General features: G+C 53.4%; 2 protein-coding genes across 2 annotated transcripts; both read left to right on the forward strand.

The window, feature by feature from the left end:
- Window positions 1-8,405: 8,405 nt before the first annotated feature.
- GGS23DRAFT_329871 (velvet factor-domain-containing protein) lies at window positions 8,406-10,762 on the forward strand. The gene is made up of 5 exons (XM_051512949.1): window positions 8,406-8,669; window positions 8,745-8,895; window positions 9,001-9,080; window positions 9,139-9,219; window positions 9,275-10,762. Exons 1-5 carry the CDS (start codon window positions 8,651-8,653, stop codon window positions 10,528-10,530), a joined length of 1,587 nt encoding a protein of 528 aa, XP_051368014.1. The 5' UTR covers window positions 8,406-8,650; the 3' UTR covers window positions 10,531-10,762.
- A 5,929-nt stretch (window positions 10,763-16,691) lies between these two features.
- Window positions 16,692-17,012, forward strand: GGS23DRAFT_600594 (uncharacterized protein; the record flags this gene model as incomplete). The annotated part of the gene is made up of 3 exons (XM_051519101.1): window positions 16,692-16,736; window positions 16,806-16,827; window positions 16,924-17,012. The coding sequence occupies 3 exons, from the start codon at window positions 16,692-16,694 to the stop codon at window positions 17,010-17,012; spliced, it is 156 nt and encodes a 51-aa protein (XP_051368015.1).
- Between the last annotated feature and the right edge of the window lie 4,096 nt (window positions 17,013-21,108).

Below are 21,108 nucleotides of genomic sequence, written 5' to 3' on the forward strand. Positions count from 1 at the left end.
GTCGTTTGCCGAAGGAGGCGTATCCGGTAGGGACATGTGCTGGGACGGCATGCTAGCTGCTGGTAAGATGGGACGAATCTTGGGACCCAGTGAGGATCTACCGGGATGGACGAGAGCGATACCTGCTAGCCCGTCCCCCAGCGACCCGTTACCTGTCGGGGGGAGGGGAAAGGAGGGGGGGGGCGGAGGGGCAGGGAGAAGCATGAGCACGAGAAGAACAACAAGGCCAAAAAGGCTGCGAGGAGGAGGAAGAGGAAGAGGAGGGGGAGGGGGAGGGGAGGGGTAAGGGGGGAGAGGGTGTGGAGGGGGGGAAGCGAGGCGTGGCTGCGCGAACGTGGTTGGATCCAGGTAAGGCCGACGGCGCGAATGCGCTTGAGCGGGTAACCGCGTTAAGCTGGCATATCGGCACTGATGGTGCCATGCCATACCTACGGCTTGCGACTCGGCACGAACCATGGTTGCGCCACGGCTGGAGTCGAATGTACGAAACAAAGTGTGAATGTATGGCTGGTCGGCCTATCAAGGCGCGGGCAAGTCGAGAGAGGGTAGGAGGCGAGTCGGATAGCCTTACGAGACCACTGCCTCTCTGACTCTGGCTGGCGTTTCTACCTCGACTAATCCGACCCCAGATCGTAGATGGCAAATCTCGAGAGCGGACGGGGCGAAGGAGGCGAGGGGTGGATGGGATCTGAACCGAACCGCCAGCTAGGGTTGTCTGGTTGTCGGCTTTGGGCTGCCAAGAGACGCATGAGCTGGATGTATCGGCGAGGTTTCGCGGCCGCTCTCTCGACTGTCCGTCGGCTCGTCTCTCTGGTCTGTCGCTCTCGACGCGCGCTCGCTCCTGTACACGATGCTACTCGTACATGGCATGGTGGCGGACGGGAAGATGACGGCAGCACGCGTTCCCTAGTTTTGGGGGTTTGACGAAATGGACTCGACGTGGGGAGACTCGTAGGTTAGGGTTATCTGCCCTCCTGCTTTCCTTCCTCAATTCCCGTGTCTTTTTTGTGGCATAATAATTTCACCCGGTGTCTTTTTTCTTCGTCGTCTCCTCCTCCTCCTCCTCCTCCTCCTCCTTCTGCTTTCTCTTTTGCCAGTGATAAAAGCTTCGAGTAACCCGCTCTCATAGACGGGTAGGTATGTACTTGGTGGTACCTGCTAAGGTACTTGAGAGGTAAGGACCCTAAGCACCTAGGGTACCTATCTAAGGTGGCCACCTACATCTGCTGCTAATTTCAGGGCTCGCGCGATGCCCTCCACTCGATCAGGTACCCGAAGTTAGGCACATAATCTACCTCAGGTACATACCTATCGGTAAGATGGGTACCTACCTGTACTTACAACGCCCGCTTGACTTGCTTGTATCCACGAGATATGCGTATAGGGGAACAATCCCTGCCGAACAATCCTTGTCGGGCGCGCTCCTGCTGGGTGTCTCAATCTCATCTAGGTATGTGGGATCTTATTCAGACGATTTTGCCACGGCGGGAACACACAAGTACCTCGTATACCTATCTCTATATGTACGTCTCTCCGGGCCGAGGTTCAGGCACGTATCCATAGGAAGTAGGAGGTAAGTCTGTTAGTGGGCATCTCAGCGAACAACACTCCCAAGCCTCAGCCTACGCAACGCTTCACCTCCGTGACGATCCCCCGCTTCAAGCCACGGTGGATCCTGCGTGGCCGTCGTACCAGAGAGCGCGCAACAGGATGGGAGGAATGAATGGGACGGGAGGGTAGATCAAGTTGTAGGTATTATATTACTGGCTCTATGTGCGTCAAGATTTATCCGCTTTAGGTACCTGGAGACATACGTGTAGCTGCCAAAGCCCCCTAATCCCACCCCCCTGATCGCCTGTAGGCACGTACCTCCTAGGTAGGTAGGCAATACCGTAGGTACCCTCCCTGACGTAGGTCATTCGTTGGCCGGCCCTGTGGAGTCCTTTCTACTAGGTAGTTACGCGCTTTGGGCGTGGGAACGAACCATCACCACCGCCTCTCTCCTGCTTCTCCCGCTACAACACCGAATCCTCCTGGTCCGCCCACAATAACATCCGCACCAACAACAAAACAATCACAACAGCCACAATCGCGATGCAGACGTAGCCGTCTCTCCCTCGTCATCAGCTACCCTGTGCCTCTGTTCAGCCAGCCCGCTGCCCGCCCCCCCCCTAGCCAATCACGACGTCGGAATGCCGTAATAGGCGACGGCGTCTGAAGCCGTGTATTCGGACTGCGTACACATTGCTGCTGCAGCACGTTGAACTCCCATCCACACACCGAGCCGGAATACACCCCACTGCCAGGTAGGTAGTGCCATCTGCCTGAGGGCCGAGAGAACCCAGGATGGGATGTGCATGCGGCATATGCACGCCAACGACCCAATCTGCATGAGCCAGACGAACAGCATACATACATGCCTACCTGCCTACATACAAGCGAGACAGGTGTCAAGAGCCCTATCGAGTATCTCTCCCCCCACCCCTTCTGCCCTCCGTGTATGAGTGCGTGTATGGGTGCATATGTGGGCGTATGTGTGTTGGTGGGTGCGGCGCGTTTCATTGCACACAGTAGCATACCGTCGCATCCTTGTGTCGACGTCGAATCACTCACTGACTCTCTCTCTGTCTCTTTCTATCTCTTTCGCTCTCTTGCCCGCTCTCCCTCTCTCTCGCTCGCTCCCACGCCCCTCTTACTTCTTACATAGCGGTGTAGACGAGGTGCTGGATGTTATCGCTAGGCTTAGTATCAAACCGCAGGACAGCGTCTGTCGTCGTGGTCACCGCCGGATTGATGACGGTGACGATGGATGGTTTCCATGTGGATGTGGGGCGCAAGCGCGGGTTAGCCCGGGTCGTCATCAATTGTGCTAAGAGATTTTCCCATCGTCTGGAGCTTCACAGTCCGGCCTGATCTCCGTCCTTCCGACAAGATCAGTGTGACCATGATGGACCGACGGTCGGTACATACACAAATACGCACACACGCATCAATACGGAGGACACATACGTACGCATGCATACACACCTACCTGCCTACAGACAATACCTACACACGTACGTACATACGCAGTAGTACGTGCAATGCAGGGTCGAGAACGTGACAAGTTGGAGATGCTTCTTTGACAGCTGGCCCTCACATGTCGCAGCCATCCAAAAGGGCTTCGCGCGATGCATCTGATGCATTGCGCAGGTCAATGCCTTGGCGGCCACAAACCGCGGAGCTGAGCGCAGACGCGCTTCTCGTCCTAGGAAACGCAGCATGGCTCTGCCGCTACCCGGATCGCTAATGCCGGTTCTCATCGCGCCGGTTCTCTCGCCCAGGGATGAGCTGCGGGAGCTTTTACCGCTATCCGCGTCTCCTCCAGGGAAGGCCGGGAAAAAGCTGCAACGCGAGCAGGACCAAAAAGGGGGGGATTGATCGTTCGTCCGATCCCCATGTTGGCGCTGGCGTCTGTGGCATACCTACAGGGCTTTAAAAAAAATCGCCGACTAAGATCTGGGTAACCGTCTGGTGATCCCTTGGTCTACATCGCCTGGTTCGTTTCAAGTTCGATCCTGATAACGGCTGCTCTTTTATTCTTTTCCTAGTTCGGGTATTTACATTGCCTCGTCAACACGCGGCGTAGCGGGTGTCCCCAAACAGCATGCTGGGAGGTCTTCCTCCCTCCCATCGCCGGCGCTGAGGTTCCGGCATTCTCACGTGGGCCAATGCCATCAAGCATGGCGTGCGTCGTGTGCCACCGCATGATTTTACATCGTCATCATCTCGCCTTATTTCATTTATTGTGCGACGCTCTCCCAGGGGAAGGAGGGCTGGGAAACAAGTCGTAGTCCATTGGATGCATTAGCCAGCCAACCCCATCGCAACGGATGCCCTCGCTATCCGAGCGTTGGCGGGCGGGTTGAGACGGAACTGTCAAATATGGGGGGGCGGGAAAAGACACAGAACACCGAGGGAGACTAGTCATGGGAACAACAACTTTCTTGTAGGGAAAAAAAAAAGAAAGGGGGGGGAAGAGGGTGTCGACGGAGGTGTAGTCGATCTCAAGTCACGTAAAGCGAACGCTCTAGCTCTCTCGCGTATCGATCCTCGCCCCTCCTCTTCCGCCCTCCCCCTTCCGCCTCCCCCCTTCCCTGACTCGTAGTGTCAACATCCCTATCTCTCTATTTGGCGTCGCGGGAGACGGCGTCGAGGGTGGATGGATGGTGATGACGGGATATCCATCCGGCTTACATCGATTCTGACCTGTCAACGACAATTGGCGTTAGGATATCAGGATTCAGGAACCGTCTACACACACATAAGAGATACCCCTTTATTATTAGTCTGCTGGTTCGAACCCTGAACCATGTCCAGTCTCTTAAGGGTCTCGCGGCACGACACACTCTGACGTGCTACAGCAGATGTCAGCATGAAAAGCAATGTGAGATAAGCCGCAGTCGACCTGGAGGGCACGAAGACGGACCCCTTCCTACCTATTTTAGCGTTGGACCTCCTTTCAGATTCGAATTCTTGACATGGGGAAGAGAAGCTTCTGAAACACGGCCGGCCCAGCCCCGGCTCGGGATTCCGTCCGATCTCGACGCGTTGAAAAACAGACTTCCTAGGCTGGCTAGCCGTGGCTGGGATGGCGCTCTCGCGTCTTCCACCACTCTCCCTCTCCGGGCATGGGTGCGGCATTCTGCCACTGACCAGGTGCTGGAGCTGATTTCGGCGAATTCAGATCTTCCATGGCCACCACAACCACCACACACACTGTTGCAACGGGATAGTTACGTACATGTCTGCTGAAGATTGCCTACCCCTAATCAGGGTCCCGAACCGCGGGAGCCTGTCGGCCTCGGCAACACTTTCCAGGATTAACCAAAAGAGAAAGGAAACGTCGGTTTAATTTAACAAAATATTCGTCTCCCGACACGCTACTCATGGTCATCTCTTTTTTTCTCTCTCTCTTCCTCCTCCCTCCCTCTCTCTCTTATACGCTCTAGGGCATTGCTATGGTAGATCTTTCCAGTCTACGGAACCCTGGAAGTCGTACCTATACTTCAATACCGTTAATTACTAGGTGGCATCGGCCCTCCTCGAAGCTACTTTTAGAGGGACGATGTACCACACTTGGCACTACTTGCGGGTTGCACATTTTGATAGATAGTGGAGCAGCTCCCCCTTCACCGTCCACGTCCCTCCACTTCGCTTACCGGGGGGGGGCGTAGTGCTTTCACGCATATTCTGCACTTACTGTTCGGTTTCGGGAGGACTGTACACATATCAATGTATGCGGGTATGGGTATGTGTATGCACGTATATATATGTACGGCGAGCATGTGTGTAGATATGTTACATACACATGCCGTATATTGGACATGTATATATCTCTCGCCGTGCGCGGGTGTGGGCGAGGGAGGTGTGTAGGTGTGTCTCTCTATGTATGTAGATGCGTATGTAGGTGTGCAGGTATTTTGTGCCGCCTGCCAGTTTCAGCACTTACACTGCCGTCCCTATGCGTCTTGGTGACCGTCGGTCTATGCCTCTCTTCCTCCAAAGAGGAATCGGCTCTCTACACGTAAACCGGGGGGATGGAGGGCGATTCTCGAGAGCAGGCTAGACCGCGCACTGTGCAGCCCGTATTCTTTGAGTACTGATGGGCTCGGAAGCTCGAGGGAACTATTAGTAGACTTACACACAACCCTCTGTCGAGTGCTTCCAAAATCGGACCTATGCCAAGATCTCATTCTCGTTGTAATTTTCAACTTGCCAGTGCTCCTCGGCGACTCCTAGAGAATATGCTGATCGAATTATGTTGCGCGTGGGGATGAGAGGACGCGCAACAGGCGCGTCGAGATCCCGACTTCGACCAGATGGTGCAGAGGTGGCCAGCATGCCTCCCTCGTCCAGGCCTGTGTCCCGCACGGACAAATCAACGAGTACATGCCTACGCAGAGGAGCCCATGTATGAGTACAATACATAAATGTTCTGGCGGATACAAAAGCTTGAAGCGGCACCCCCCTGTCGTCCTCCGCTCTGATCATGGGCAACGCCCCCCCATGCAGGTTCGTTGTTGTACCTCGACGAAGTATTCCTCCTGCACAGTCGACCCTTGCTCGACCAAGTACGTATACTTCGATACGGTTGAACATGGATTTCGTCAGCAGAGATAGCTGTTCCAGGATGGAGTACCAACAGCCAAGGCGGAGCTGGGGGGGAGAGGGGGGGGTGTGGTGGTGGTGGTGGTGGTGGTGGTGGTGGTGCTGCCGCCGCCGCTGCTCACCACGCTAATCATGAATTCGCTGTACAAAAGGGTCGAGATTCGTATACATCCCTCGATGGTAGTAGCTCTCAGGAGGATACCCTCGAGGGGCCGAGTACTTACCGGTTGATCCCTACACACCTTAGGCCCACCGTTGTCGTTCCCCATAACCTATCTATGTACATACAGTCACAGTGCTTAATGCTGGCATTGCTCTCTAGAGCTTCCTGCAGTCACTGGCCAGATCACACCACTATCATTTGCCTTGGGCGTTGAATACTGTGCCATCTGGGGTCTTGGGACCGTACATATGCCCTAGCTTGTGGCCTACCCCGTTGGTAAGTGTGGTATATACCATAAGTGATTCTTCTCCACATCGTAAATCCATCCCAATACAATACATGACGGAGATCCATAATCGTCCGCCCCCCCCTCCAGCCTTTCACAATCACCACGAGGTCACTCTATCGTCTTCCCCGTCAACCTCGTTGTATATTGGTCTTGTCGATGATATCTGGGAAACCTAGCTATAATAGGGACAGCATATAATTTCCTTGCACGCCTCGGCCTTGTCGATGTTGAAATATCCCGGCAAGCGGAAGCCCCCCCCCTCCACAAAGCTGTCGTCCACATAACTAGATCGCTCGTCTCTTCTTTTTTTACCCCCTCAGGTTTAGCCCTCACCTCGAGTTGCAGAGCTTCGAAGCTGTACCAACATTCACACAGCCGAATCCAATCCTCCCGATCTAAGAAGGGCAAGATACCACTTCCGGCGGGAATAGCCTTGGACTACGACGGATCCCCTCCACCTATCCAACAGCGGCCCGAACGACAGCTAGACCGCCTTGGATCCCAAGCTTCAAGTCGCCGAACCCAGACCCCGGTTTAGGTCTTCCACTATCAGACCAGGGCAAGCCTAGCCGATCGCCCTGGAATAACTAAGAGAGCTACGAGAAAGTCATCCTGAGGTGCACGCTGAAACTCTCCAGTGACATCTTGTCTTGGGTCGAGAAGAGGGTTTAGACAGAGCTTCGTGGAGTCAGCCTAGTACAACTACGGAAGTGCGAGTATCGAGGTACTAATAACTCTGATCAGGCATCGGGGGCGGAGTCAACAGATACACTCGTCTATCTCAACTTGTTGTCTTGAGAGCCGCAGGGAGTACGTGGCAGAGTAAAAAGACGACCCGCGTTGTCGCGTTGCCGCTACTCTTCGTCTCTCGGGACTTGGTTTTCTAGCCGTCAATCCCGGGCCCACTCCTCAAACGCCTCCCGCCGAGCTCTACTGGACAATCACTTCGCGCTTTGCTAGTCGAGCCAGGATCGTTTAAGTATCCGAGAGAGCTACGCGCCGGACCTTTGCGCCAGCTTCTAGCTCTAAGCAGTTGGCCCCAGGGCCTTCCCCTTGCTTTCGAGGCTTCAGCCCGACAGCAGAGTCCTAGCGCCCGAATTCCTCCCTCAGGTGCATCAAGCCTTTCGGCTTTCTCTCTAAGGCAGCGACTTATTCACCTAGAATAGCATCGCGAAATTACTACTCAAACGAAGAATACCGATTCCGAAGCTAGCATTTTGGACAGCCGAGGCGACCTCGCATAGTCGGGTTATCTTGCCGTAACCGGTGTTGTATAAGGGGAACGTTGGGCCACCAACTGAGCTTCCGTGGCTGTGATAGTGACGGAGGAAACCACATCTTGATGCTTGGAAGAGGAGCAGAAACCGTCCATATTTGGCATTTGGAAAGAGCTGTGGGAAAAGAAGCCGCCGGATTTGAGGACTTGGGAAAGAAGATTCAACGCCGATGCAAAGACGAGACATCTTGATCAACACACCCACCTCCCTAGATCACACGAATATTTGTGGGAGCAGCCTCACCGAGCATTCTCCTACGTTTTGCGCTTTGCCTTGAGCGTTGGTCCGTCTTCGGTTTGTTAGCGAGAAGCAAGTTTAGAGGCTTCCGATCAAGAAGCGAAGAGTCTATTACTTCGATCTACTCCGAGGAGAACAGAATCGAAAAGATTTGCGTTGTGGACGAATACAGAAATACGTGAGTACTAATTTCATCGTTCCCTTCTTTTTCTCTCGGAAAATATGCCCCCTGCGTCTCATCAAAAGCGTCGTTTTGTTGTCTAACTAAAGCAGGAGGCATTCTCGCGACGACAAATCTCGGGGTCGTTGATGTTGGTTTATAAGGCTCGAATACCCTCCTCGCCACGCCTCCGTCGATCGTTCGACTTAACTTGTGGCACCAACCAACGCCGTAGCATCCTCTTGTCTATTTTAAGCTCCCCTATGAGTTGTCGCCAATAAATAGGGACCGTCACTGCTTCCATATTTCTCGACTTATAACGAGGAAACCCAAAACGATCTCGGGAGCTTCGTCACCTGCGGGAAATCGATTGTATGACGGTACTCGTCCCTCGTAAGTTTCGGCCGCCGTGATATCAGACATCTCGATCCCGCCGCTCTTTCGCCGTGTCTAATATACTATCACTAGAGATGGCGTTCCACCCTCACCAAAGTAGCCCTTGGGTGGGGCATGGACCTACCACCTATATGCCAACAATGAACCCTGCGATGCCTCCTCCCTCCGCGCCTCATGTTCACCATCAGTCACATCCGCAGGCGAATGGCCCAGCGCCCCAACGGTAAGGGACCTATGCGCGTTTCCTATTTCCCCGAGAAACTTTCCACTCCCTCATGTAATCTTAGCTGCTCTGTCTAGTTTATTTACAACTCGCTAATTGCCTCAGACCATATAGTCCAGAGTCATACCGGTTAGAAGTGTTACAGCAGCCTACGATGGCTAAGGCTGCCAATGGAAAGGACAAAGGTAATACGATCTTCAATTCCCGTCGTTATTTCGGCGAAGTGCTTAATGACTCGAATAGATCGAAAACCGGTCGACCCACCCCCGATCCTTCAGTTACACGTTCCGAGCGACGAAGACCCTGATGGTGTATACCGCCAGAGTATGTAGGAACTCGTCTGGATGCATAGAAATCGATCACTAAGAGACAAAACCAGGTCCTTACCTCATAGCAGTTGCGTACTTAGAATACGCGCACCCTCCGGGCCCGAATGGCCAGGCTACGCCACCAGCAAACATGATGGCGGGGACGACAGTCTCGTCATTGCATAGACTGAAGGATCCTACGAATAAAGAGGGTGCTTTCTTCGTATTTGGAGATCTGACGATAAAGAGCGAGGGGGAGTACGTCATCCGATTCGATTTACTGCAGATGACGATGGAAAATATGGACGAGGGCGAGGTTTGGGTTACGATCTGCTCGGTGACCAGCGATCACTTCAAGGTCCACGCCGGTAGAGCCTTTCCCGGCATGGCAGAATCAACGTTTCTCACTCGGTCTTTCAGCGACCAAGGTGTCCGCCTCCGGTTACGCAAGGATTCGCGACAGATTGCCAATAAGAAGAAGAATCTGCGCATGGCAGACCAGATGGACAAGCAGTCGGGACACAGGCAAGGGAGTGCCTCGCAGAATGGAGGTATTCCTCAGATGGACGACAGAAGCTACCACGACTACGATGAGCCCTTGACGAAGAGGCATAGGGCAGAGTATTCCTCGGTCAACCCCGGGACGCAGACGCAAGAGACGGGCGCAGAAATACGATGGGGAGCCTACGCTCCTGCTCCGGGGCCGGCATACACATCTCAGCAGCTGTCTCTGGGCTCCGTGACTACGGGACCTCCTAGCTCATCAGCGGTGGTTTCGATGGCCCCGTCGAACGAACGCATTCCTACCCACTACTCTTCGCTCTCCCACGGCTTCGAACGCCAGGCGCACATGAGCCACTCTCCTATCCAGTTTTCAAATCCCAGTGCCCAAAGTCCTTCCCACCCGTTCATGTTCACGGCGGGTTCCGGCACGGGGAACAATCCGCCGTTAAATCTCGCCCCAATACCCGCTCACACGCAAAGCGCGATGACCTCGCCGATCCACAACGTCTCCCCGCGATCCCACGGCCCGCTCAACGGTGCACCGCCGTCGGGAACCGCTTCTCCTGTCGGCCCTAATATGTACACCACCGCACCGCCGACATCGAACACACATCAACCTCATCATTCTCCGTACGCTAATCAAGGGGCATATCCAAGTATGCCGAACGCATATGACCACGGAAGTCTACGAGAACACGGGCTCGGAACGCCGTTAACGGCAACGATGCCATCCGAGAACCTGAATGGCTCTTATCCCATTGAGAACACGGATCCCTTCAACCACCATCTCGGCCACGTGGTGAACAAAACGGAAGACCACTAGACGGGGAAGAGGTGCGGAACGTGAAGAGAGAGTGGGAGGAGACAAGGGGTGTCCGAGTGTGGAAACTTTTACTATACAACTTGTAATACGGAACGCATCTCTTACGGATTCGCTGAACGATACCTGCGATTCTCCACGCTCACTCTCCCCTCCCGAGAGGCGGACGGCAACCCGACGGTCTAGAATGATCAAATCGCCGAAACTTTTAACGAATTTCCCCTACTGTTACCCCCCCCCCCCCCCCCCCCCCCCCCCGGGGCATTTACAGCTTCGCGGCACCTAATCATCGTCCATTCGCTTTAGGAAATAATCATCACAAGCATCGCACGGAACATTGCATTGAAGTGGAATCCCTTTTTCTTTTTACTCCCCCGGGGGAAAGGCGGGTAGGCAAGCGGCGTTGGTGCGTATGTGCGCGTGTGCGCGTGGACTGGTGCTTTGTTTTCCCGGAATACGGAGGCATATCGAAGGGATCCGACATCAGCGTACTCCCTCACGGGTTCTTCTATCTCAAGTGTATTTTCTTTTTCTGGGAATACGGGGTTTAAAAAGCACTGCTCTAAAAGATACCCAAATGGAGGCTATTTTGCGTCATTGGTTTTGAACCCCCTCCCCCCTCTATTTGATCAGCTCCCGATCCCTTTTGTTCTCTTAGTACTCTAATACGACCTAACGCACATCAGGGGCGGCAGGGGGGGGGGGAGGGGGAGAACGGAGGATCGTCCCTGGGAGCATCTTCATATCACGACACGGCACTACCTCCGGTCACCAGCGCTGACTGAAAAATACCACTACCTAATCTTTAGAAAAACCCAAAATAGACGAAGGCATCACTGCGAAGTCTGGTCCGAAAATCTACAATGTGACTTGTCATCCCACGATAATTGGCGTAGAAGACGTGAGCTTTTCATATTCTCAGGGGATGGAGGGAGCTTTTTTTTTCTCCGCGTGGGACCTGTTAACAAAGCTTCTGCAGTTCCGAACCAATGTTTCCAGTACGAAGTTTTCCAAGTTCCCTCAAGGGCCGTATCAGTCACAGTATGGGCTCATCAGGGAGGGGACAACCAACAGCTCCGCACCCGGTTTAGGGGCACATGTGTAGGGACACATGTGTGATAGAACTGCATCATGGTTCCCAGGCATGCGTTGCAGCTATCCAACCAGAGCAGGCCTATGTAGTAAGTAGGTTAGGGCCTCGTGAAAGGATGCCGATATACGGCAGTTCTTCTGTCCTCAGGCTCTACAACCAATAGTTGGATAGGTCTGTAGCAGGGTAATACGTCTGCATGTGTAGATATCACGGTACATATAGCCTAGGATCTGAAAGCAAAGTTGGTAGCCTAGCCCCCCCCCCACAAGAGGCGGAACCGAACTTGGAGAGTATTCGGAATACATCTTTCTCAGTAGGAGGGCAATCGTTTGCCTACGGCTATCAGTCACAGGAATACTGTATACATCGCTACTTGTTCTTCCCAACCACCTCTGCGGCGTCCTACTCCTACGGAACCTCAGTTCGTGGTTTTTCTCTCCAACCTCTCCCCAAAACAATTCTCGCCGCTTATCAAGACTACAAAGCTTTTATATCTCAACGCGTACTCTTTCTGAACAAGCCCGTGGTTGTTCATCTGGTAGTCGCTTACCACTGCCCCCTTCGATCCAGCTGCTTGTTGTAGAAAGGAGGCTGTTGTTACAATTCGTTGTAAGGCGGAGATCATGAGCAGATGATTTTTGCACGTCGGCAATTTTACTAACGGCGTTGTGGCCGGCGGCGGTTAAATACTATGGAGCTAAGAGATAGAATACAAGAGCCCATCCGTCGTAACTGGTTTATTATTCGCGAAAACCCTTACACCACACTTCTTTCCCGCTCGTAGATGGCCTTCCATGCTTATTCTTGATCTTCTACTAAGAAAGATACGCAGACCTAGAGATAGCACCCAAGTATTTATTTTCCGACTTGTGGATTATATCGTAGTCGTGATGCTTTGTGGTCTATTTGTTCGTAACCTGTAGACGTCGTTTATCTTAGGGCCATAGTAATTATCCCCCGCTACAAAACCACCATCATCTTGACAAAATCTCCCCATCCACTACTAGTAATAGCGCCGAGGATCTTTGCTATCTTCGTTGGAGAATTCTGATAAATACCTCCCAACGCAAAGAACTGACACTTCAGATAGACTATTTCCTGAAGACTCTCACCTGACATATATTACACCAGATATATATGTACATGCTGAAACCCTGACGTTAATACGGAGACTAAGCTACCTGCCTACATAGATTACATGCAGCCCCGTGCCGCTGGGCTCCCCTCTGGCAGTACTAATTATCATTTGGGGGGTTTTAATTGCTCTCTAGCATCCCTAAATCCAAAGAGCCGCCACCCAGGGCACCGGGGATCGCAGGAATTCGCGCTGAGCATGCGTAGGTGATCTTCAGCCCTTGGTTTCGCCCTCCTAGGTTCGAGCTAACGGGTTTTCCCGCGTGAAGGGACCCTACAGAACTTGGAGGATCCAGTGTAGGGGGCGTGTGATTCGTTAAGCATCCTACCGTTATATTCACCTGAATCGACTAAGCTAAACTACGACGTAGTAATAACTGGCAATATCAAGTCGAGAGAAGCCGATGGCGAGCCGACCGTTCGTCCTGACGACGATGATGGCACCCTGCAGATCGCCGCGAGCTCCAGCCTGCTTTTTCGTTGATTCCTTCCCCTCTCCCCCTCGCCCCGGCCCTTGCCTCCGTACTCGAGCTTCACGGGTGTGCAGAGTCACTTTCGCACAACCACGCACGACGACCTACAGATGGACCTGGGCTCATGTATTGTATCCTCGCAGTTACACCGCATCCATATATAGAGCCAAGTCAATAGTTTCACCGCGCTCCTCCTCGCTGCCAATCGGGCCCTTTCATAATATCGGGCATTCCCACATCTCAGCCAAACATTCTCGTATACCTAATCTCGCTGGGGGCTGGGGACAATACTCGGAAGAGCCCGCGCTAGAGATGGAGCCTGGTGTTGTCTATTATGATGTGCTTGACGTGAGGTTGAGCTGCTGTTGCATCTGGGTCCGCAGACGCCTGTAGCGCGACCCCGTCGCTCGAGGTTGCAGACAATTATTGAAACGTGGAGTTCTCTGGAGCGTTGCTGCTGCTGCGTACACCCTTGCTTGCCTGTCTGTACCTTGTCCTTTTGGTCGACCACGCAGAGCCCATGATCCATGCTGGCTATCTAGCTACCCTGGCCACCCAACAGAGGCCCCTCCGCACCAGGTAACGATGTATCAACCTTTTCGACATGCCCATGGCCTACGAGGGTCTCCCCTCGGTCCTAGCCTCCGAAGATATTCTCCGAGGCTTGCTTTCAATCGCTGCTCGCGTAGGCCGAATTCGGTACCCAGCCACCCAGCCGGCCGGGGAGCCGGAGACCCGGAGGGGCGCAGCAAAGAAAAAAAAAAAACCCATCCACGCGGCGCGGTCACGAGGGGGGAGATCGCAAAAGCAGGCGCTAAGTCGGTAGATCGAGGAGATGTCTGATGAGCTCGCTGGCAGCTAACCTAGGGCACGGCGTCGATTTGCCAAGCATTCAAACGTGCTCTCACGCGATACGGATTCTTCTCACGCTCTCCTTCACACTGTGACATTTTTCCGGCCTTCGACGTCGTTTACGATGCTGTCGTCGTCGATGTGCGTGGCTTTTGGCAGACCGTGCTCGTATTGTTCGACACTTGGCATCGGGATAGGACTAGGTAAGCACAACTCGAAGACGGCCTCTCGCTTCAGCACCAACGGGAGCTATTTTCAGAGTAATATCCATATGCAAGCCTGCCCGCCGTAGGACTGCGCGGATGACTTAGGTTACATCTTGGAGACCGCAAAGGGGAGAGGGGGTTACAGAACGAGCACACCCTCCCTCCCAAAGCGGTATGACAGGGAGGCATTCTTCCCTGATCCGGTCAATGTGGTTATATTGATTGCATAAGGGGAAGAGAAAGATTCAACCTCGACGGGTACCTTCTCAGGTAGCGAGTCCAATAAAACTCCGATCAGGCAGGGAATGTCTCTACTACGAGAGCACTATTTGCCAGCGACTGCAACGGCGGCATGGATGGCTATAGTAGCTAAGGACAATCGAGACTGTGTGTCTCGACTGAAGACTCAGCAAGTCTACGCGCGCTCGCCGGCTACTTTGACTCTTCCTGTCATGTGGCCCCCGCCCCCAGGATCTTTGGAGATTCCCCGTCCCTCTGGACAAAGTATAGCTACCGGCATGCCATACCCATGCCGCAACATGTATCTATGTATGTGCGTATGTATGTACATCCATCTAACATGTTTCCCCCCGCCAAGGGTAGTGATACCAATATTCCAAACCGGGTCCTTAACCCCCTACTCCCCCCCCCCCCCCCACCTGTATGGGTAGAGTAGAGTCACGGAACTACGTACTACCTACGTTCTGTAGAGAGTTGCTAGTGGCTAGCATTCATAGATCTGCGTAGTCCAACCGGCCATGTAATGACCCGTGGAACCTCCAGTTAATTAGCCCGAGGGGACGGTGGAATGGACCGATCGGCGGGTGACATCAGCCACAGAGACTTAGCAGGTTAACAGGTTGTGGACGAAGATGCAGTTCACCCGCTTCCTACCTACACACGCGGGACTCCTTACCCGGATACCACTTTTTCCCCTCACGGCCTACGGCTCTAAGGGGGGGCAGAGAGTTATCGAAGTTGCAGGGTACCCCAAATTCGGAGGATTAATAGCAACATTGTTTTGTTTCGTTGTCTTGCCCTCCTCACAACCCCTTCGTGGCCCTTTCGCCCGTGATGGAAGCTCAAGTTGCATTTCTCACACCTTCGCTAGGTCCTGGACTACGTAGGCGCTCGAGCAAATTGATGCTAATTTGCGGCCAATTTACCCCTTTCCAAACTTATCTCCGAAGCTGGCTAACATGGCGCTCCCAACCGCATCGGGGTTATAATATGCCTCTCTTATACCCCCCCTGGTGGGCTTCGTTCAGTGGCCGGGGGCCATAGTACTGTACGTAGACGCAAATGTACGGATACATATATCTATGTATCGTACATACTACTGCATCGTCCGTATTGGTGAGGGCGCGAACAGGGTGCTTAACAGGGGGCAACCCATTGAGATGAACCCATCATAGCAAGGGTTCAACTTCCGCGAGCCGTCGTTACATCGCGCACAAGCTGGAGTCAACCTGCCAAAGGTTAACCCAAATTCCGGCTAGTATTCTTTGCCAGTGCCGCCGTCTGGTCTGTTGGACCAAGATACCCGCCCCCTGTGACATTGCCATAGGAGGTGAATTTCTTGAAGACGTGAAATATGTACCTTCCTACCGTACTCTGTACATAGATGAGAGCTGCTCATCAATACTCGTAGATCTGCCTAGGTAGCTCTCTCTCATATGGTCACTGTAAGTCATCACGTCCGGCAGGGTTCAAGCCCTAGCCATAGCTAATCTGCCTGAGTATACGACTGGAAGCTACAGGGCGCTGCGTGAGTTGCCTGCGCTATTCCACGTTCCAACTAACCTCCCAACAAACGGTGGCTCGCTGACTTTGCAGGCCCTCCACCGCCACCGCCGCCAAGGGTTGTGCCGTCGTTGCAACGGCGGCGACTGATTGCTTACTCTGGGTACTGATACTGCCCACAGGTACTGGAACCTAATCTCCCGGAAACCATATTGAGGAGAGCTCGCCTTGCCTCCACGTTGCCATGATGGCACGTCTGCAACGCCTAGCGTCACCGTAGAAGCCTTCTCGCCCTCGCTCCCCAGCACGGAGGCTTAAGCGCCCCGCCAACTCCCCCCCTCTCCTCGGGTTAGTATCCCGTACTCTCTCTCTCTGTCTCTGTCTTCTGGCCAGCCCTCTTGTACGGACACGTACTGTATGTACGTATGTCACCGCCGGTCATGTTACAGTCACAAAGTGCGGATCTGCATTGATTTGACGTGTAATATTCTTTGCCAGCCCCCAGACCGGCTGCATCGGCCATGAGCTGCGCAATCGGCCCATGCTTGTAGAGGCTTGCCACACATCCGGGGGGGGGGTACATACATATGCACAGGCCCTGGCGTTCAGGGTTGCCTTCTCTATGTATGGACATGGGCATGTATTTTGGAGAGCTTAGGAGCTATGGCCGCCGAGCCGACAATAGGAACCATCGGCCGTCGAACCCGTGTTAGAGTCGAGGCAATTCCACACCTATAGGCCAGTCTAGCCTAGCCTTCTGACAACGGTCGGATCTAGGACGGCCAGGCGAGAAGGCCCTGTAAGCAGCCGCCTCTTGAAATTAATTCTCCGGTGCACCTGAGATGTGTTGCATGGGAGAGGCCAGCCCCCCTGGTTGGCTATTAACTTACGGTAGTTGGTCTCCTGGCCGCAGAGTATGCGGCCGCTATGATTCTCGTTGCAATGCAGTACATACATGATTACAACATTACGAACCGACTGTAGCGCGACACGACGTAGGTACCCGTACTTTCGTTATAACGCAGCGTATTATAGAACCCTAGGAGCATGGTGGACAAGGGTTTGCTGCCCCGCGCAATATCGCTGCGAGCACATACGGTAGTTGGTTCTCGTCATATGACTCTTCGAGACTCGGCCAAACTCCCACAAGACCTGAATCCTTCGGTATTTTCGGCTGCCAGCCGGAGCCCATCACACCGGGCGTTGTCAACTCGACTACTTACTCATACACGCATACCTTGGCCCCTGGCCAGCCAAGGTGAATACGGAGTTTAATACACCTTCCCAAAACGGGCGCCTCTTTGGGCCGGCCGAGACCGTGATAACTATCTACGGTAGATTGCGCGTAGCATCAAGACCGTCCATGACAGCCGCTGTTGAGAGTAGGCCTCTGCGTGTACACGCGTAGCAAGAAATTAGAATCCTTCTTGGGGAGCAAAATAGAACAAGATCGGCACTACTATGACACTTGAGGTGATGTGTTTTCTGGGTAGGATCCAGAGGCCGAGGGATTTCGTTCCTCTATTCGGCACTTAATATGGCACAGCGCTACGACGCAATAATTTACGGCATGAGGCATTCCCTGTCCTTGCGAGAATCATTTCTAGAAGGCTGCAAAGTAGAACGCCCTGACCCGCGTCAATCTGGATGCCCACGCTAGCTACGCCTACGTGGCTTGCGCCAGCGCTAGACACTCTGCCGCACGTCCGCCGCGAGCCCAGCGCACAACCGTCAAGCGCGGGAGTTTCAGCTCGCCAGCCGCAGAGAAGATGCCGGGAGCTTCAACTCTAGCCAAAATGGGAGAGAACAAGTAGAAGACTCGCTAGAAGTAGCAAAAATAACCCAATATCTCAGGTATACGATGAATCCTGGTGCTATAAAAGGCAGTAACAGTCTGCGTCATAGTTCAATTGAAGTCAGAATTCAAAGCAACAAGACTTTACGACGTTGACACTATGTAGGATATCTGAGCCACAGCGAGGACCTTAACGGTAATAAAGAGCCGTTCTCTAGTTAACAAACAAATGACATTGACATTGTAAAGCAAAGGTCTAATAGGAAACGGACAACAATACCCTCACAAGTAATAAATGCCCGTTTGATCTGCGCGTATTGAATTGGTCCCAAGACTAACTTGGGACTGATATGTAAATCATATATTAGGAAATATTTGACGGAGGTAGCTGAAACGGTTCCTGTCGGGGGCAGGCGGGAATCGATATATCCGCTTCCTGACTTTTGCAATGCCTAAATACATCCATCCAAAACAAACTTCGAGTAGAGGCTGAACGAGTAGCGGCCAGGAGGCAGATGCCTACAATGCGGGAAGATTTGGTACATGGGCTAATAATTTGGTGTGTGTTCAGAAGGCCAAGACTGTATCTCACGTAGCCTATTTTCCTCCCTCGAACCTTTATTCCGGCGTGTAAAGTACATATCTGACTGCTCATTCCGTAACTAGACGGGAGCCATGTACTATCAGAAGTGTTAGAGCCATGAGAGAATCTCTGTACCACGTTCGAAGAGAAAAAGGGGCTGTTTAACCCGCGAGCAAGAGAGTAACGGGAACAGCTCTTCCCAGAGTCCCACTTATAGCCTGGTTCGAACAGCAGCGTCCCAACTCGTAAGCTTCTATGGAATGCGGGAGTCAGGATGACTCTATTGAACAGAGCAAACCTTGGGTGGTTACGGGTAGCCAAGAGCCGGTCAGCTCTCACCCAACCGGGTTTCGTCCATCGTTAGTCCCACGCTCCTAGTTGCTGCCGGTCGAGGGCTCGGACGCAGTGTTGCCACGACTGATTGGTGATGGATGCCGATCCGGGATCGACTGTCAGAGGCGTCGGGTTGCACATGTGAAGACGCTGGAATGCTGGCGCCCCTAAGTTTCTGACATAAGTAAACGCCCTTAACATGTGCTAGGGGGCTTTGCCGCAATTCGACTGAGCCTCGGCCCCAAGCGCGTCCTCTCCCTGCGGTACCTCGGAGTCTGGGCAGCGTAAGCACCTTGTCAAGGCGGCTCTCCGTATATCCTCGCTCCTCCCCTCGCCGTCGCTCTGGATGCATAAGATCTGGCTCCACGCCTAGGCATCATCCACAGCACTGCCGTCCTCGTTCTGGACATAACCGTCTTTAGCCCCTAAGCTGGGCTGGTCCTAGCCGAGTTTTGCCTCCGAGCCACGCCCAGGGTGGGCGTACCACAGACGGCTGTCACTGCTCTTGCACACACTCCCGCTGTTCTCTACCATAGCCACCGTTGCGGGCGACTGGCGTACCCGGACGAGTCAAGACGTTGAATACAGTGATCGTGCAATTGCCGTCGTTCCACACCCGGCAAGAGGATCGAGAAAATTTGGATCACGCTTTGCTCATCGAAGGAGCCTTGTCCGATTGTCCTCCTCCCCTACACGATGCGGGACGTCCTTGCTAACGCCTGCTAACTGGCCGTCATCGTCGCCATTCGCTCTCGACAGCTTATTCATATTGCTGAATGTCCTGCAGTCGTCGAGGCATGCTGTTTGCCTGTGTGGATAACGTAAAGAACCTTGATTCGCCGGTCTCGTGTTGCGGCTCTAGCTATCTTGTCTTCGGCGTCCGCCTTCTCTCGTCTCTGCTCTAAATCGGCTGCTAAGGTTATCAGCCTCCCCGTGGCCCCGAACTGTTTTTTGTTTCGTAGTATCTCCTCGCCCCTGACATCTCTTCTCGTCACTGCTATTGTCATCGATAGTAAATATAGGAGCTTGTCCTCGCCCTCGAATACATCGACAAGGGAGAGACCCGGGTCCTCCACAACGAAGGCCGTCGCCACGTTGTCGTTGTTATACCGATGTACACTCACTAAACAGTTTAAGATTATTATTGTGGCAAGAATACCCGAACCGCTAACGAGCACTGTCTGGCAGACTGCTTACCTGCGACTGAGCTTTCCCGCGTTGCATTATCTCCGATCGAGCCCTGACATTCTTGGTAACCCTCTGGGCTGCTGTATGGAAGTTGGCCGGCGCGGCTCACCACCCGCAGGCTGGTGGCCAATCTGAGATAACAGCCCAATAATACGGCTGCCGGCACCACGAAGCAGCTCTCAATAACGTCGAGACGGCGTGACTTGCTTGGGTCGCTAAAACGCTAAGTTCTGCGAACATATCAAAGCTATTCGGTCTATGCTAGTACCGAGCTCGTTATACCAACCAATATCGTTATATTCGCCCGACCATAAACCAATCGAACGTATTCGTAGGTATCTAACTGTAGACCTGTCAGTCAGCCGAGCTCTCCTCCGTTCCTCGTCTCCCTCCCACCTTCAAAACTTGTACGGGGTTTAGATTCGAGTGCCCCTGGCCGGCTCCGGCTACGCGACGGCACGACTTTGCAGTACGGCCTAGTCGAGTGTGCTAGGAGAAGCGATGATCTGGCCGACGAGCAGGGGAATGCCTAAGCTCTCTGCCGGTAGTCTCGGGATGGATTTGACAGATACAGATTTAGCCCTGCCATGGTTAGACCGCGTAGCGGCGCCATCTGTGCGTAGCTATATCGTGCTATTAATAGGTACCTTAACTGCCTCGATTAGGTAGGTATATATTTGCGTACCAGCCGGCTTGAGTTGCTGGTTCTAATACCGGAGCTCGACACACCCCTTCTAATACTGGCTCCCTCTGGTCAGACCGTACCTATGAGTACGCCACCGTCAACTATGAGGTAGACGGTGGTCGGTGCTTACATAAGGACGGGCGATACGAGGACGACCAGCTTACCTAAGGGAACGGCTCAGTTCTAGTAGGTTGATATTACCCGTGTTGCGACTTGACAGGAGCATTCTCGTTTTCCTCCAGGAATCTCGACCGGATCGATGGCGCCCCGTTCAGACGTGCGTGAATAAGTCAGACAACAGCTTTCTACCTAACACCACGGCGTAACCGAAGCCGAGCGTGGCGCCCCAGTTGGTTACTTCGTAATCCCTTGCAAACCCGCCAAAGCAGAACTGCGCGGTCCTGGGCGGTCTCCTCCTCCTTCTCATTGTCCTACAACCGCACGTCAGTTGCTCTCGGGAGAAACTAGAATGGATGGGTTGCGCCTACGTATGTCG

This window comes from Durotheca rogersii, assembly GCF_024521655.1.
Source record: "Durotheca rogersii strain YMJ 92031201 chromosome Unknown GGS23scaffold_34, whole genome shotgun sequence".
Lineage (NCBI taxonomy): Eukaryota > Fungi > Ascomycota > Sordariomycetes > Xylariales > Xylariaceae > Durotheca > Durotheca rogersii.

What these genes read in the sequence shown, in the direction of transcription:
- GGS23DRAFT_329871 (XM_051512949.1), top strand. An exon ending in AATGGCCCAGCGCCCCAACG is followed by an intron (nt 8,896 to 9,000) that starts GTAAGGGACCTA and finishes TAATTGCCTCAG; the next exon opens with ACCATATAGTCCAGAGTCAT. An exon ending in TGCCAATGGAAAGGACAAAG is followed by an intron (nt 9,081 to 9,138) that starts GTAATACGATCT and finishes TGACTCGAATAG; the next exon opens with ATCGAAAACCGGTCGACCCA.